At 38.7% G+C, this 15,509-nt stretch overlaps 1 protein-coding gene across 4 annotated transcripts in view; it reads right to left on the reverse strand.

Annotated features, from left to right (window-relative positions):
- The window catches only part of UBR5 (ubiquitin protein ligase E3 component n-recognin 5), a 151,822-nt gene that overhangs the window by 84,348 nt on the left and 51,965 nt on the right, over positions 1–15,509 (reverse strand). For all 4 annotated transcript variants that reach the window (XM_032760161.2, XM_032760159.2, XM_032760158.2 and 1 more), the window contains exons 2-8: positions 15,119–15,163; positions 14,658–14,739; positions 14,178–14,254; positions 13,662–13,781; positions 3,234–3,423; positions 2,573–2,732; positions 1,733–1,882 (exon numbers count right to left, since the gene is read on the reverse strand). In XM_032760161.2, coding sequence (XP_032616052.1) covers positions 1,733–1,882; positions 2,573–2,732; positions 3,234–3,423; positions 13,662–13,781; positions 14,178–14,254; positions 14,658–14,739; positions 15,119–15,163 — 824 coding nt within the window. The remainder of the gene's footprint in view (positions 1–1,732; positions 1,883–2,572; positions 2,733–3,233; positions 3,424–13,661; positions 13,782–14,177; positions 14,255–14,657; positions 14,740–15,118; positions 15,164–15,509) is intronic.

The raw sequence follows: 15,509 nt of genomic DNA on the forward strand, positions 1-15,509 counted from the left end.
TGGGAGGCCGAGATGGGTGGGTCACTTGAGGTCAGGAGCTCGAGACCAGCCTGACCAAGATGGTGAAACCCTGTCTCCACTAAAAATACAAAATTAGCCTAGCGTGGTGGTGAATGCCTGTAATCTCAGCTACTTGGGAGGCTGAGGCAGGAGAATCGCTTGAACCGGGAAGGCATAGTGACCCAAGATCATGCCACTGCACTCCAGCCTGAGCAACAAGAGCAAAACTCCATCTCAAAAAAAGGGGGGGGATGGGGGGAGCGCATGGGAAGAGACATTTAAAGGAGTTATTTATGTTAGATATGGAATATTTGAAAATATATTACTTGACACATTTAAGGCAGTAAAGTATGCATTTATTTTTAAATTCATAATGCTATTACATAGTACATTCAATATATTAAAAGATCACCACAGATCTGTTATTTTAAAACTTTATTCCTAAGTACTAAAAGTATATGCAGCAAGCTCTTAATATAACATGGCATATTGTCCAGTTTAAAGATCAGTAAATGCAGCTAATTTCTGTTATCTGAATCAAGTTAGTTTTACATTCTGGAAAGTAAAAATATTGACAACTAAAATGTAAACAAGCTATACACAAACATATACAGAGAAAGGCAGGATTACTTATTTCAAAATCTTTCTAACCTCTACCATGTACTGTATCTTTTAAGGATTTCAAACTTTTTTTTTTTTTTTTGAGATGGAGTCTCACTCTGTCTCCCATGCTGGAGTGCAGTGGCGCCATCTCAGCTCACTGCAAGCTCTGCTTCCCGGGTTCATGCCATTCTCCTGCCTCCCGAGTAGCTGGGACTACCGGTGCCCGCCACCATGCCTGGTTAATTTTTTTCGTATTTTTTCAGTAGAGGTGGGGTTTCACTGTGTCCTGACCTCGTGATCCACCCGCCTGGGCCTCCCAAAGTGCTGGGATTACAGGCGTGAGCCACCACGCCTGGCCTCAAACTTCTGAAAATACCATTTTAGGCTGGGCGCAATGACTCATGCCTGTAATCACAAAACTTTGGGAGGCTGAGACAGGCGGATCACCTGAGGTCAGGAGTTCAAGACCAGCCTGGCTAACATGGTGAAACCCCGTCTCTACTAAAAATACAAAAATTAACTGGGCATGGTGGCAGGCACCTGTAATTTCAGCTACTCAGGAGGCTAAGGCAGGAGAATCTCTTGAACCCAGGAGGTGGAGGCTGCAGTGAGCCGAGATCGTACTACTGCACTCCAGCCTGAGCAACAGAGTGAGACTTCGTCTCAAAAAAAAAAAAAGCATTCTAATAAACTAAACATTTCTATTCATTTAATATTGGTCCTAAACCCATTCTAGTAAGTTTTTTCACATTTCATTATTTTATCTAACCAGGATTTAAAATACATCACTTATTTTAACCAAATAAACTAAGACTTGTTTTCTGAATGCTGCATGTCACTGTAAAGTAGAATTCTGCTTTTAGTTCAGAATCCATATTCCTAATTAAAAATACATTTAAGTGAAGTCATAGTCCTTGACATCAATTCCACAATGTAAATAAGATCAACTCTAAAATACTATTGTGGCTCTTCAAAATAAAAAATAATTAATTTTAATGCTAATGCATTCATAAAAAACTAATAATAACTGTAATATTAGAAGTTCAAATACGGTCAGTAGATTCTACCACTATCTTTCCATACAGCTAGCCTGTGACCAAAATAAATATATAAATAAATGCAAAATTACCTCGAGATGAGCCTAGCCTGGAAAGTGATGAACGACGAAAAGAAGGGTAACCAAAATAGCTAATGTCTTCAGAAAACATGGCATCCGCATCAATAATGACACTTGGGTGGGCAGAATGAATGTCAGCATCAAGGAGAGACATAAGATCCTCTATAAACAGAAACAAACATCACTGAAGCATATACACAAAGAGCATCTGTAGACTGCTGAAAGATCTCTAAAAATTCAAATACATTTAAAAACTAGGGAATGACATCGCCTGAAGAAAAACACAACAACCTACATTATTAACAAAGATTTTAAAGAACATCAAATGCATAAATGTCGCCTGAGCTACTTACTACATAATCACAAGAAAGATCACTCGTTAAGATATAACACCTGTGGCCGGGCACAGTGGCTCACACCTGTAATCCCAGCACTTTGGGAGGCCGAGGCAGGCGGATCACAAGGTCAGGATATCGAGACCATCCTGGCTAACATGGTGAAACCCCGTCTCTACTAAAATACAAAGAATTAGCCAGGCGTGGTGGCAGGCGCCTGTAGTCCCAGCTACTCGGGAGGCTGAGGGAGGAGAATGGCGTGAACACAGGAGGCAGAGCTTACAGTGAGCCAAGATCGTGCCACTGCACTCCAGCATGGGTGACAAAGCAAGACTCCGTCTCAAAAACGAAAAGAAAAAAAGAAAAGAAACTTCACAATAAAATCAAGCAGCTCTACGGTGAAAAATATCTACCACCTTGAAAAGAATATTCAGAAAAGTCTATTGTGCTTTAAATTCCATTCCCCAGTGGAAAGAGCATTCCAGAAATGAGAAAAACATGACGGTGATCTACCAACCTCCAGGCAAATAAGATTCGCTGGCTGTATCATCCCCATCATCTCCATCTTCATCATCCCGGCTAAGTAAATTATTTACAGCAAGGTTCACATCAAGATTTGTTCTCTGAAGTTCTCGAATAATGACACTTCTGGATTTGCCTTGTAAAACAACTTGGGCCTGAAATAAAAAATAGAAAGAAGTGCTACGGTAATTTTCTTTTGATTAAATTCTTTATCAAAATCAGCTTTCTAGGACAGGGTGTGGTGGCTCAAGCCTGTAACCCCAGCAGTTCGGGAGGCCAAGTCGGACGGATCACCTGAGGTCAGGAGTTCAAGACCAGCCTGGCCAACATGGCGAAACCCCATCTCCACTAAAAAATACAAAAATTAGCTGGGCGTGGTGGCGCACACCCATTAATTCCAGCTACTCGGGAGGCTGAGGCACGAGAATTGCTTGAACTCAGGAGACGGGTGTTGCAGTGAGCTGAGAATGCCACTGCACTCCAGCCTGGGCAGCAGAGTTAGACTCCCTCTCAAAAAAAAAAAAAAAGCTTCCTAGGATCAAAATAGGAAAACAGTTATTTCAGAATTCCTATGAGCCATGACTATAACCCACCATATTCAGTAAAACCTCACCTTGTCCTGCTGTCTGACATTAAGTGTTCTACGAGATCCATACCTGTGAAATCAGCTCCTCTGGAATGACAGATGCTGGAATAACTGGCTGGGGCTGACTGCCCAAAAGCCCAGACCCTCGATCCCGTCCTGTCCGAATAACTCGAGTCTGCCGGCGGGAATCTCGAGCTCCAGCTGACGACCTACCAGAGGATCCTCCACCACTTCCACCCACTCCAGAACTCCAGCGGCTTCTAAATATTGGAGAATTTATAAAATTAGCATTTGGAGAATTTATAAAATTAGCATTTTAAACAATCATTCTGATTGCTCGGTTTTCATTATTATTATTATTTTCAGCTAAGATAAAGTTATCTGTCTAATCGACATAACATGTTATGTAGTGTTGTGACAAAAGAATAAGGTAATAGAACTGAGCTCTAAAATAATAATATTGTTTTTTAAAGAAATGGGGTCTTGCTATGTCGCCCAGGCTGGAGAGCAGTGGTTATTCACAAGTACAAAGAAAGTACACTACAGCCTAGAACTCCTGGGCTGAAGTGATCCTCCTGCCTCAGCCTCCCTAGTAGCTGGGGATTATAGGCCTGCACTACCATATCTGACAAGTGTCCCAATTTTTTGTGTTTTTGAGATGAGGTCTTGCTATGTTGCCCAGGCTAGTCTCAAAACTCCTGGGCTCAAGCAATCTTCCCGTCTCAGCCTCCTGAGCAGCTAGGATTACAGGTGTGTACTACCATGCCCAATTCCAATTTTTTAATGCTTACATATAACTTCACTTTTTATAAAGACAAACATCACACTTTTGCATCCTTAAAAACACATTTTTTTTTTGAGGCAGGGTCTCCCTCTGTCGCCCAAGCTGGGGTTGCAGTGGCATGATCTCGGCTCACCGCAACCTCTGCCTCTGCCTCCTGAGTAGCTGGGATTACAGGTGAGGGCCACCATAGCCCGGCTAATTTTCACATTTTTAGTAGAGACGGGTTTTCACCATATTGGTCAGGCTAGTCTCGAACTCCCAACCTCAGGTGATCCGCCCATCTTGGCTTCCCAAAGCACTGGGAAAATAATTTTTTAAAGCCACCTATGTATTTCTAATCACAACTATAAAATGAACACATCGGTCAGGCATAGTGGCTCACGCCTGTAATCCCAGCACTTTGAGAGGCCAAGGCAGGTGGATCACGAGGTCAGGAGTTCAAGACTAGCCTGGCCAACATGGAGAAACCCTGTCTCTATTAAAAATACAAAAATTACCTGGGCATGGTGGCACATGCCTGTAATCCCAACTACTCAGGAGGTTGAGGAAGAATCGCTTGAACCAGGATCTGGCAGGCAGAGGTAGCAGTGAGCCAAGATCGAGCCACTGCACTCCAGCCTGGGCAACAGAGTGAGACTCTGTCTCAAAAATAAATAAATAAAATAAAATGAACACATCTTGCCTTTGCATGAAAGACCTATCAGACTTAACTACCAACGTTTTTACACAAAAAGTAAAATTCAGAGTTTAGAATTCAAAGTGCTTCACATGAAATAAACATTCATTTGCTAAGATAGTACTGCATTAATATTCAGCACTATCAACCACCTTGTCCAAGAGGAAGCTGCTATTTAAATATGTTAATTTTTTCTTATGAGAAAACAACTTAGAAAGGGTGTGACATCTACATCTTCTCTTACTGCCTAAACATGAACATTAAGAAGATTCAAATCAAGTCATCTAGATAACCATGATTGCCTTCTGCACTTAATCACATCTTAAAGAAAATGGTCACACAAGTCACTTCAGCTTTTTAAATTAGGGCAGTGTCTTTTCTCTTCAAAATGAATCTAATACTTGGAGATCATTTGACCTAGAGAGAGGTATTTTACTCTCAGTTCCTACCGTACTCGCCTAAGGCTGAAACCTTCAAACTCCCAATGCAAACAGACTTCATTTCAATTTGATTTTCCAAACCATTTCTCACCTTAAAAAGTTTGGAATACCTTAACCAATAACAATTCTCAAATCAATATACATCAAATTTCCATGGTTTCTCCTCTCACTTGACTGGAAGGCCCAATCTCTGGCTAAATAAAAAACTGTTTAAATAGTTTCCTCAGTAAAATGAAAAAATAAACCTAGAAAAGCTGTTGTCATCCTTTTGACGGGCTTCTGTACTTGCTGATGCACACTACCAATTCATGTTTATGCAGTATCTGTATCTATAGCCTAAGAACTGCCCAAGATAACTTTGGAGAAAAGCAATATAGTGCATCTTCAAGGCTGCAGTATGAAACAGCATTTATTTCAGCTAGCAAATGTCATGTTTAAATAACTACTAATAGGCCAGATGAAAAACAAAGGGGCTTCATTAAAAGCACATTACATCAACAAAAAAAGGAAATTTAAAAAAAATCCAGGCTGGACGTGGTAGCGCACACCTGTAATCCCAACACTTTGGAAGGCCCAAAAAAGTGATCCTACGCGGATCACTTGAGGTCAGGAGTTCGGGACCAGCCTGGCCCATATGGTGAACCCCAGCTCTACGAAAAATACAAAAATTAGCCAGGCTTGGTGGTGGGCGCCTGTAGTCTCAGCTACTTGTGGGGACTGAGGCAGGATAATCACTTGAACCCAGGAGGCAGAGGCTGCAGTGAGCCGAGATCGCACCACTGCACTCCAGCCTGGGTGACAGAGTGAGACTCTGTCTCCAACAACAACAACAAAAATCAACTATTAAATCAGCACTTTTACTTCATAGTTTCCTATGAGTTTTAAAAACTAAGTCTTTCAGGAAAAACTATCTTCGGTCATTTTTAAAAACATTCAAGAGCTAAATATATAAATTATTTCAATGTGAAAACAGGAAAAACCACACTAAAGAGCCTTAAAATGATATAATTGTAACTATATATACCAGTTTGCCTATGATAGTGCCAGTTTAAGACTATTGGCTAAGCCTAACTATTAATTTCACTCAAAAAGTCCCTGTTCAGACAAATTATATGGCCATCATAGATAAAAGGGAAGACTTGATATTTTCACTAAGAAATCCATTACCATTTTTTTCTACAAGCAAGTACTATTACAAGCCTGATCAGAAATAGTATCCAAGTACACATCTGCTCCTGGGCAGACCTTACAAGCATCTCAAACTCATATCTCCATGAGAGGTAGATAAGCTACGTAAACAAGGGAAGCCAAGATAACAGGGAAGACAGGAGACTATCTGCCTATCTAAAAACACTCAAATTCTTTTCTATAAGCACTGCTGATTTAATCCATTACACCACCAGCAGCTGCCAGTTTACAATCTCTGCTACACAAGCCCTCCACTGAGTTTAAAGACAACCGTCAAAATATCTCTCCGGTTTCTCCATTCACCTGACTGTTACCATAGAGAATACAGGTATCCCCACTCTGGCCTTTTGTGTGCAGTGTTTTCTCCTATCAGAATCCAAACCACCTACCAGTCCCCGTACCTCAATCGCCCTTGAACATTCCTCTAACCAGCTCACTATCTATATAAAGATTAATGTGTTAAACTAAGCATATTCTAATAGAGGTCTATTGGTAGTCACAAAAGACAGTACTGGAATCAATTGATTCCTTTTACCTATAATTACAGTGAGCAACATAATTTTTAATATTAAACTAACAAGTACTGGGAAAACCTGTTTCTACTTTCTGTGGTTTGCTTATCAAATTAATCCTACAATTTTGATCCCGTTATACAGTTCTCAAGGTACACAGAATGACTCAAAATGAACTAAGGATATCATACCTAGTACGGAATTAGTCCACGGCTTGCAAACTTAAAGCCCATGGGCCAAGTCTTGTCCATATAGGTGGCTGGTTTAAAATGTGTATTTATCATCAAAAACAAGGAAAAGTCTGAGAAATGGTCATAGTCAAGAGGAATCTAATGAGAAAGGGTGACTAAATATAATGTGTAATCCTGGATGGGATCTTACAGCAGAAAAAGGACATTATGAAAAACTAAGGAAATGTGAATAACCTATGGATGACTTTAGTATCACCATTCATTAATTGTAACTAATGTACCAAACATTAGATTTTAATAATATTGGAAACTAGACATGGGGTACATGGGAACTCTCAGTACGATGTTTGAAATTTTGTCAATCTAAAACCATAGGCTGGGTTCACGGCTGTAATCCCGGAACTTTCAGAGACCAAGGTGGGCAGATCTTGAGCTCAGGAGATCAAGACTAGCCTGGGCAACCTGTCAAAACCCAGTCTCCACAAAAAAATAATTAGCTGGGCATGGTGGTGCATGCCTGTAGTCCCAGCTACTTGGGAGGCTGAGGTAGGAGGATGGCTTGAGCCCAGGAGGTGGAGGCTGCAATAAGCCAAAATCATGCCACTGCATTCCAACCCAGGTGACAGAGCCAGATCCTGTCTCCAAAAAAAAAAACACACTATCCTAAAATAGTTTATTTTTAAAATGTACATTTACACATGTGTGCACACACAAGTTTGAATGATGTGACTGTGTGTATGTGTATATTTATTTCCATTAAAATATCAATTAGTCCCAACATTTAAGATAAGAGATTATCACACAATCCAGATTCGCAGGTTTTCTTGGGACAAAATAAGGCAGGGAGGGGACACAAGAATTTGAATTTGCCAACCATGGCCCTGTATTCTTCTACAGACAAAACCAGTTTACCAGCAGCCTCCTTTAAAAATGGGGAATCCAGTTTGTCAGAATCCTTCTACAAACTGTCTTACCCACCTGAAGGGGGCTTCAACTATTTGCAAGTAAAATTATACATTCCAATTCACGTACTATTAGCTCAGATTAAACCCTAAAGGAATATGGTAGCTCAAATCAACGAAAAGCAGCTTATACCTATCATTTATTGTTCAACGGTCACAGGTAACAGAACAGGAACTTTCAATACAGGTCCATTTTCACCTTACTATTTATTAAACACAAATAAACTCCCTTCTCTTCCCCAAATAAATCTGGTGCTCTTACCCTTAAGCTGGTTTAAAATGAGTTTAACAAAAATACCTAGGAGATTTTTGAAATACCTTGCAGGATACACTTGAAGTAATTATTAAAGAAAGAAAACAGTAGCAGCTAGAAATCTTTAGTACACAAATCTGACAATTAGCAAAATCTTCTAAGGAAAAAACATTAAATGGACCAGTATGTATTCCTAAAAATAATCAGTCAAAATAAATTATCAATTCTCAATTATCCACGCTGGCCGGGCATAGTGGCTCACGCCTGTTATCTCGGCACTTTGGGAATTTAGGGCAGGCAGATTGCTTGAGGTCAGGAGTTCAAGACCAGCCTGGGCAACATGGCAAAACCCTGCTCTACCAAAAATACAAAAATTAGCAGGGTGTGGTGGGGCATGCCTGTAGTCCTAGCTATTTGGGAGGCTGAAGTGAAAGGAACACTTGAGGCTGGGAAGTCAAGGCTGCAGTGGGTCAAGATCACATTACTGCAATCCAGCCTGGGCAACAGAGGGAGATCCTGTCTCAAAAAAAAAAAAAAAAAAAATCCATGCTAAAAAACTGTACCAATAATCCCAAACTCTTTAAAATGTGGCTCTCAAAGAGACTATTCACTTCCTGATCCAGGACAACTCCCAGCAGCAAAAGTGAGCAGGCCTGGACTCTGCAGGACAAGAGTGAGAACCAAGGTCTTTGGGGACAGTCTCTTTCATATTGCATTGTATTTGGTAAATTTGTGGTTTAAAGACTCCCCTTTGAGGACGCAAGATTTGCCTGTCCTAGATTCCCTAATATATGTTATAAATTGCAAGCTTCTCTAAAGTTAATTGTAATTAACACAGAAATTAAAAAACAAAAAAAGAGCAATGTACAAATCAAGGAAACACATTTACTATAAAGGAAAATATGTGACTGTAAAAAAAAAATTTGATTTACAAAATAATCACAATTTCACCTTCAACAAACTGCAAAGATTTTTCATACAGCCCAAGAGAAACAATCAGAATTTAAATGCTTATACTTTGTAAACATCTGCAAACTCAAATATAAGTAAACAAATCACTGGCATCAAGTTGGTCAGGAGGCACTATAACATTTTACAGTATTGCAATCATGGACCTAATGCTTAAAGAACGCTTACACAGTCTGTTCTGGCAGAGAGAACAGAGGCACAAAGAGGAGTTTACGGGGAGTGTAAGAAATGGGTTAAGGGGACTCAGAAAACTAAGGATTCTGTCTGCATTTTAAAGTCTTAAAATTTAGCTCTAACCTTCTTCAGAGTAGGTTTACAGAGATTTTATTCAAACTCAGGTATACTCCTTTATTATTATATTTGTTGTATATTTTTATTAACAAAGTCACAAAATTCTACCATTCTACTTTAGTCATTCTGTCATACATTCCATTATAATTGGTTATTTCCAAGTTTTAAGAGGATTTAAGCCTAAGACAATTTGAGCAACATAATAAGAGAAATGGCCTATAAACCGGAGAATAAAACAAATATCCATGAGGCTATAATGATGTAAATAACATAAGAAAAAAAGAAATAAATAGAATAAAAAATAAGGCCAGGCGTGGTGGCTGACACCTGTAATCCTAGCACTTTGGGAGGCTGAGGCGGGCAGATCACTTGAGGTCATGAGTTCAAGACCAGCCTGGCCAACATGGTGAAACCCTGTCTCTATTAAAAATACAAAACTTAGCCAAGCGTGGTGGTGGGCGCCTGTAATTACAGCTACTCAGGAGTCTGAGACACGAGAATCACTTGAACCCAGAAGCAGAGGTTGCAGTGAGCTGAGATCATGCCACTGCACTCCAGCCTGGGTGACAGAGTGAGACTCTGTCTCAAATTAGATAGACAAATAAATAAATAACGGGCCGGGTGCGGTGGCTCAGGCCTGTAATCCCAGCACTTTGGGAGGCTGAGGCGGGTCGATCATGAGGTCAGGAGATTGAGACCATCCTGGCCAACATGGCAAAACCCTGTCTCTACTAAAAATACAAAAAAATTACCTTGGCATGTTGACGGGCACCTGTAGTCCCAGCTAGTCGGGAGGCTGAGGCAGGAGAATGGCATGAACCCAGGAGGCGGAGCTTGCAGTGAGCCGAGATCGCACCACTGCACTCCAGCCTGGGCGACAGAGTGAGACTCCGTCTCAAAAAATAATAATAATAATAAAGTAAACAAATAAAGAAACAGGGTAGAGGAGGGAAAGTGCTTCCTTACAGTTGAATTCCAATTAATAAATGTAAAAGAAATGATAATTTTTTTTAAAAATCACCATTTGGCCAACACCACAGTAACAACTGGTTCAGACAAAAAAAGAATCATCAATAAATGCTAAACTCAGTGAGCAAAAGTATGATGAGGAAGAGGATATTTGCAGAGTCACAAAGTATCTCCCCACAAAATACATATTAATGAAAAAATGGGAAAATAGTAACTTTATAGTGGAGTAACAGGTAAACACCATCTTAACTAATCAGAGGACACCTCCTTTCCAGTAATAAAACAACAGTAACATCACATGCCACCTGATATGATGCACTGAAAAGGGCACATCATCACTTCTGTGGTATTCTTGCAAAAAACGTATCACTTGAGTTTAATCATGAGAAATGATAGATAAATCCAAACATTCTACAAAATAACCACTGGTTTTTCAAACTCATCAGGGCCAGAAAGATAAAGACTGAGGATCCAGCCCAGATTAGAGGAAACTAAAGCATGGCTGCTTAAGGAACATAGTGAGAGACCCTGTCTCCACAAAAAATTTAAAAATTACCTACAAAACTTTAAAAAGTTAGCCAGGTGTGGTGGTGGCCCATGCCTATAGTCCTAGCTACTTGGGAGGCTGAGGCGGGAGGATTGCGTTAATTCCAGGAGTTCAAGGTTATAGTGAGTTATCATTGTGCCACTGCCCTCCAGCCTGGGCAACAGAACAAGATCCTATCTCTATTTAAAAAAAAAAAGCAGCAGCAGCATGACAACTCAATGCAACTGGGATCCTGGACTGAATCCTGGACAAAAGGGTATTAGTAGACAACTGGAGAAAATTAAATAGACTCTGTATATTAATCAATGATCAATGTTAATTTCTTGGTTTTGATATCATGATTATGTAAATGTAAAACATTAATACATTACATAACATTATGTAAATGTAAAACATTAACACATAATAACACTATGCAACGTATACAGAAATTATTTGTGCTATTTTTGCAAACTTTTTTTAAGGTCAAATTATTTCAAAATGAAAAATAAAATTTAAAAATAAATAAGAGTAGGCCAGGTGCGGTGGCTCAGGCCTGTAATCCCAGCACTTTGGGAGGCTGAGACGGGTGGATCACCTGAGGTCCGGAGTTCGAGACCAGCCTGGCCAAAATGGTGAAACCCCATCTCTACTAAAAATACAAAAATTAGGTGGGCATGGTGGCACGTGCCTATAGTCCCAGCTACTTGGGAGGCTGAGGCTGGAGAATCGCTTGAACCCGGGAGGCAGAGGTTGCAGTGAGTCAAGATCGTGTCACTGCACTCTAGAGTGGGTGACAGAGCAAGACTGTCTGAAAAAAAAATTAAAAATTAAAAAATAAAAACTAAATAGAGCACAGGATTAGGAACAAATGCCAGTATATAAACTGATAAGCAAAACCTGGGATGAGCAGACTTTTACTATAAAGGGCCAAATCATAAACAGTTTATGCTTTGGAGGATAGTCTGTCCCAACTACTCATCTCTGCTGTTATAGTACAAAGACAGCCACAGATAATAAGTATGGCTGTCTTTCAATAAAAACAGGAGTGGCTGGATTTGGCATGCAGGCTATACTTACTGATCCTTAAACTAAACAAAAAAATGTTCATCTTTAAGAAAGGTACTATTTGGCAATAGTATAACCAGTAATATTTATTCTTAAATATAATCAAATTTTTTTCAGTTTTATCATATGAAATAAAATTTCATGTTATTACATGCTACTTTCAGAATTCTTTATCATATACTGTGTGCCTAGGACCATTAAAAGAGCACATATAACATTTTAATAAAGAGCTATATTTAGTATAGCTAAACGATGTACTCAACTAAAAACTTTCCTCACATTCCAAAATAAATTTAGTTCAGCATGAAAACACAAATGCAAAGAAAGTAATCATTTTGGTATCCGCCCCCCAATCCTTTTTTTTTTTTTTTTTTTTTTTTTTTGGAGACGGGAGTCTCTCATTTCCATTGCCCAGGATGGTATACAGTGGCATTATCACGGCTCATTGCAGCCTCAACTTCCTGCGCTTAGATGATCCTCCCAACTCAGCCTCCTGGGTAGCTAGGACTACAAACCATGCACCACCACATTCAGCTACATTTTTGTATTTTTAGTAGAAATGGCATTTTGCCATGTTGCCCAGGCTGGTCTTAAACTCTGGGACTCAACAGATGCATTCACCTTGGCCTCCCAACGTGCTGAGAGGTGTAAGCCACCATACCCAGGCCCAATTTTCAAATCTAACTTTTACTTTACCTAACAATTTGTGGTCTGGAGGAAAAAAGCCAAAAACTTCCTCCTCCATTTAATTATATTTTGAAACTAGTTAAATTGCTTCTAGTTTTCTGTGATCAGCCTTTGAACACATGGTGACTGAAGTAGCATAATCTAATCATTAACTAGGTATTTTCAGAAAATCTGGCCATTCAAGAATCAAGGTATAAAATGAGTAAAAGCATCTGACTTGAAATTTGTATATGGTTTCTTTAGTTTAACAATATATAAACTTTAGATAAAAGTGGCTGAGTGCAATGCCTCAGACGTGTAATCCCAAAACTTTGGGAGGCCAAAGCAGGAGAATCACTTGAGGCCAGGAGTTCAACACCAGCCTGGGCAACACAGCAAGACCCTATCTCTACAAAAAAAGAAAAATAATAAAATAAATAACGTTTAATTACATCATTTACAAACATCATTAAATTGATTCAGAAGGAACTACCAGAGTTGGATGCCAGAAATAAATAAATAGGATCAGGAACAAATGCCAGTATATAAACTGATAAGCAAAACCTGGGATGAGCAGACTTTTACTGTAAAGGGCCAAATCATAAACAGTTTATGTTTTGGAGGCTAGTCTGTCCCAACTACTCATCTCTGCTGTTATAGTACAAAGAATAAGTTGTACCAAGAATAAGTTGTAAGAGAGGACCAAAGATAAAATCATTTAAAATTTTAAATGAAATAAATGGCATGACATTATAAACACATGTAAACATTATATATATTTTTTAAAGGTCAAGAGCCTAGATTAATTGTAATTAGCCTGTGTGAGTTATTTTTATCATGGTGGCTCACCCTGAGCAATATGAACTCCTGCCCAGAGTTCAGGAGAATTTTCTCACTCCATCACTAGATAGAATATTGAAGATGATCATTCAGACTGAGAGCACTCACAGGAAGATGATACAGATCATCTGTAAGATGGTGCCTTCAACTGGCCACAACTTACCCTAAGGTGTTGCCTGCCAGCCTGCCCAGAGTCTCAGAACCTGAGAGAAACCATGGAGAGTCGCTTGTCCTACCAGGCCTTGACGTCCTCCCTGCCCCCGAGTTGCTGTTCAACTTTGACCTGGGGGAAAACAAGAGGTAAATTTTTGAAGACCAACATTTTTTACAACCCTGTTATTTCAAATTGCATTGCTTAATTTGGAAATGATCTATAAAATCATTTCAGTTAAAGAGTAGATTTGACTTGGTACCTACTAAACACATAATATCATTCTTCTGATAACCTGTTTCTGTTAAGTGATAACTGGCTCCTCTGCTACTTTTAATGTTAGTACTTTGGGCTGTGAATCATTGCTTGCATAAAAATTAAAATTAAACTAGAAAGCAATGGTTTCACTGTTTTACAAGCATCTAATTTTCTGTAATGCTTTAAGTTGAGGGTTACCAAAATCAAAACACAGGTTTAATATACCTAAGAGCTAAATACATATTAAATAGAAAGGACATAATATCTTACCCATCATTATTATCAGGTTTACCCAATTCCAATCTGTCTGGCTGTACTGAAAAACCAATCCTGCAAACTCTACCATCCTAAAAGCAAAGAAAACAGAAAAAATTATTCAAGTAAAAATGTGTATTAAAATTTGCATTTATTCAACAGATTCTGTGCCCATCACTGTCAATTCAGAAGACGATAAATAAACTTCCTTCCAAAAGGTGCTTACACCTGAGATGGGGAAATATGACATACATAATCAAGAAACCAGTTGAAAATAATTTACAACATCTCAATCTGAAAAAATGCAAAGTAAGAAAATGACTGGATTTAGGAGCCTCCCCTATTCTATTACTAATTAGTTTTCACACACTGGCAAATCATGTAAGCTTTCTCTGGGCCAGAGGAGGAAAGAGAACTGGGAGCTCTTCACAATGATGCACAATTCTATTTTAACTGTTTATTTTTCATTTCTCTATCTTAGAGTGAATAATTTACCTCAAGAAGAAAGGCAGCATGATTTGGTCCCACCACACACTGTTTAATAGTAGCCTGTTCCAATACATTCAAAGGGGGGTGGCTGAGAGATAAAAAAAAAAAAAAAGTAAAATTATTTTTTAATGGTAAATACATCATAGGGTTTACTCTTAAATACAATTAGGAAAAAAATAGTTGGCAAAACCTATTTTTAAACTAATATTTACTTTAAAGCAATAATTGAAAAATAATATCTCCATAATCATTTATATGTCCCTGTATGCCAGATTTAAAAAAAAAAAACAGCATGAATACAACCTATAATTCAAATAAGCCCAACTCATAAAAAGTTGATAGATTAAAAGTTTCTTAAAGTCTAATAATCACATTAATCTTAATCATATCAGGCTGCCACCTAAATGAGTTTTTTCTTAATAAAGAAAAATTGCTGTCAGAAGATTTAAATATTTTAAAACTCTTACCTGTTTAAATTATATTTGTTCAGCTTCTCAGAAACTTCTCGTAACCTTTAAAACAAAACAAAACATTACCAAACCACATGTACAGATCTTTTGTAAACAAATACTTCTGACAGGTACTTGCACCATTATTTTGGTAATTTCCAATAGTAGTACACAAAACAATTGCTATGGTAAGAATGTTTTTCATATTTTCATTTTTGTCCCAAAAAGATCACAAGCAGACTCTGCAATTCCGTTCCCTCACCACCCCATTTGCAACCTCAGTAACAATGATAATCGTATTAATCCCATTTTCCCATTAATCCCAGGTGAGAAAACTGAAGCTTCTAGAGTTTATAGAAAAGGTAGCATAAAGTTGGTACCTGAACCAATGCCCAAAGGCTCAACTGTT

The sequence above is a fragment of the Hylobates moloch genome, unplaced genomic scaffold (genome assembly GCF_009828535.3).
Source record: "Hylobates moloch isolate HMO894 unplaced genomic scaffold, HMol_V3 SCAFFOLD_9, whole genome shotgun sequence".
Lineage (NCBI taxonomy): Eukaryota > Metazoa > Chordata > Mammalia > Primates > Hylobatidae > Hylobates > Hylobates moloch.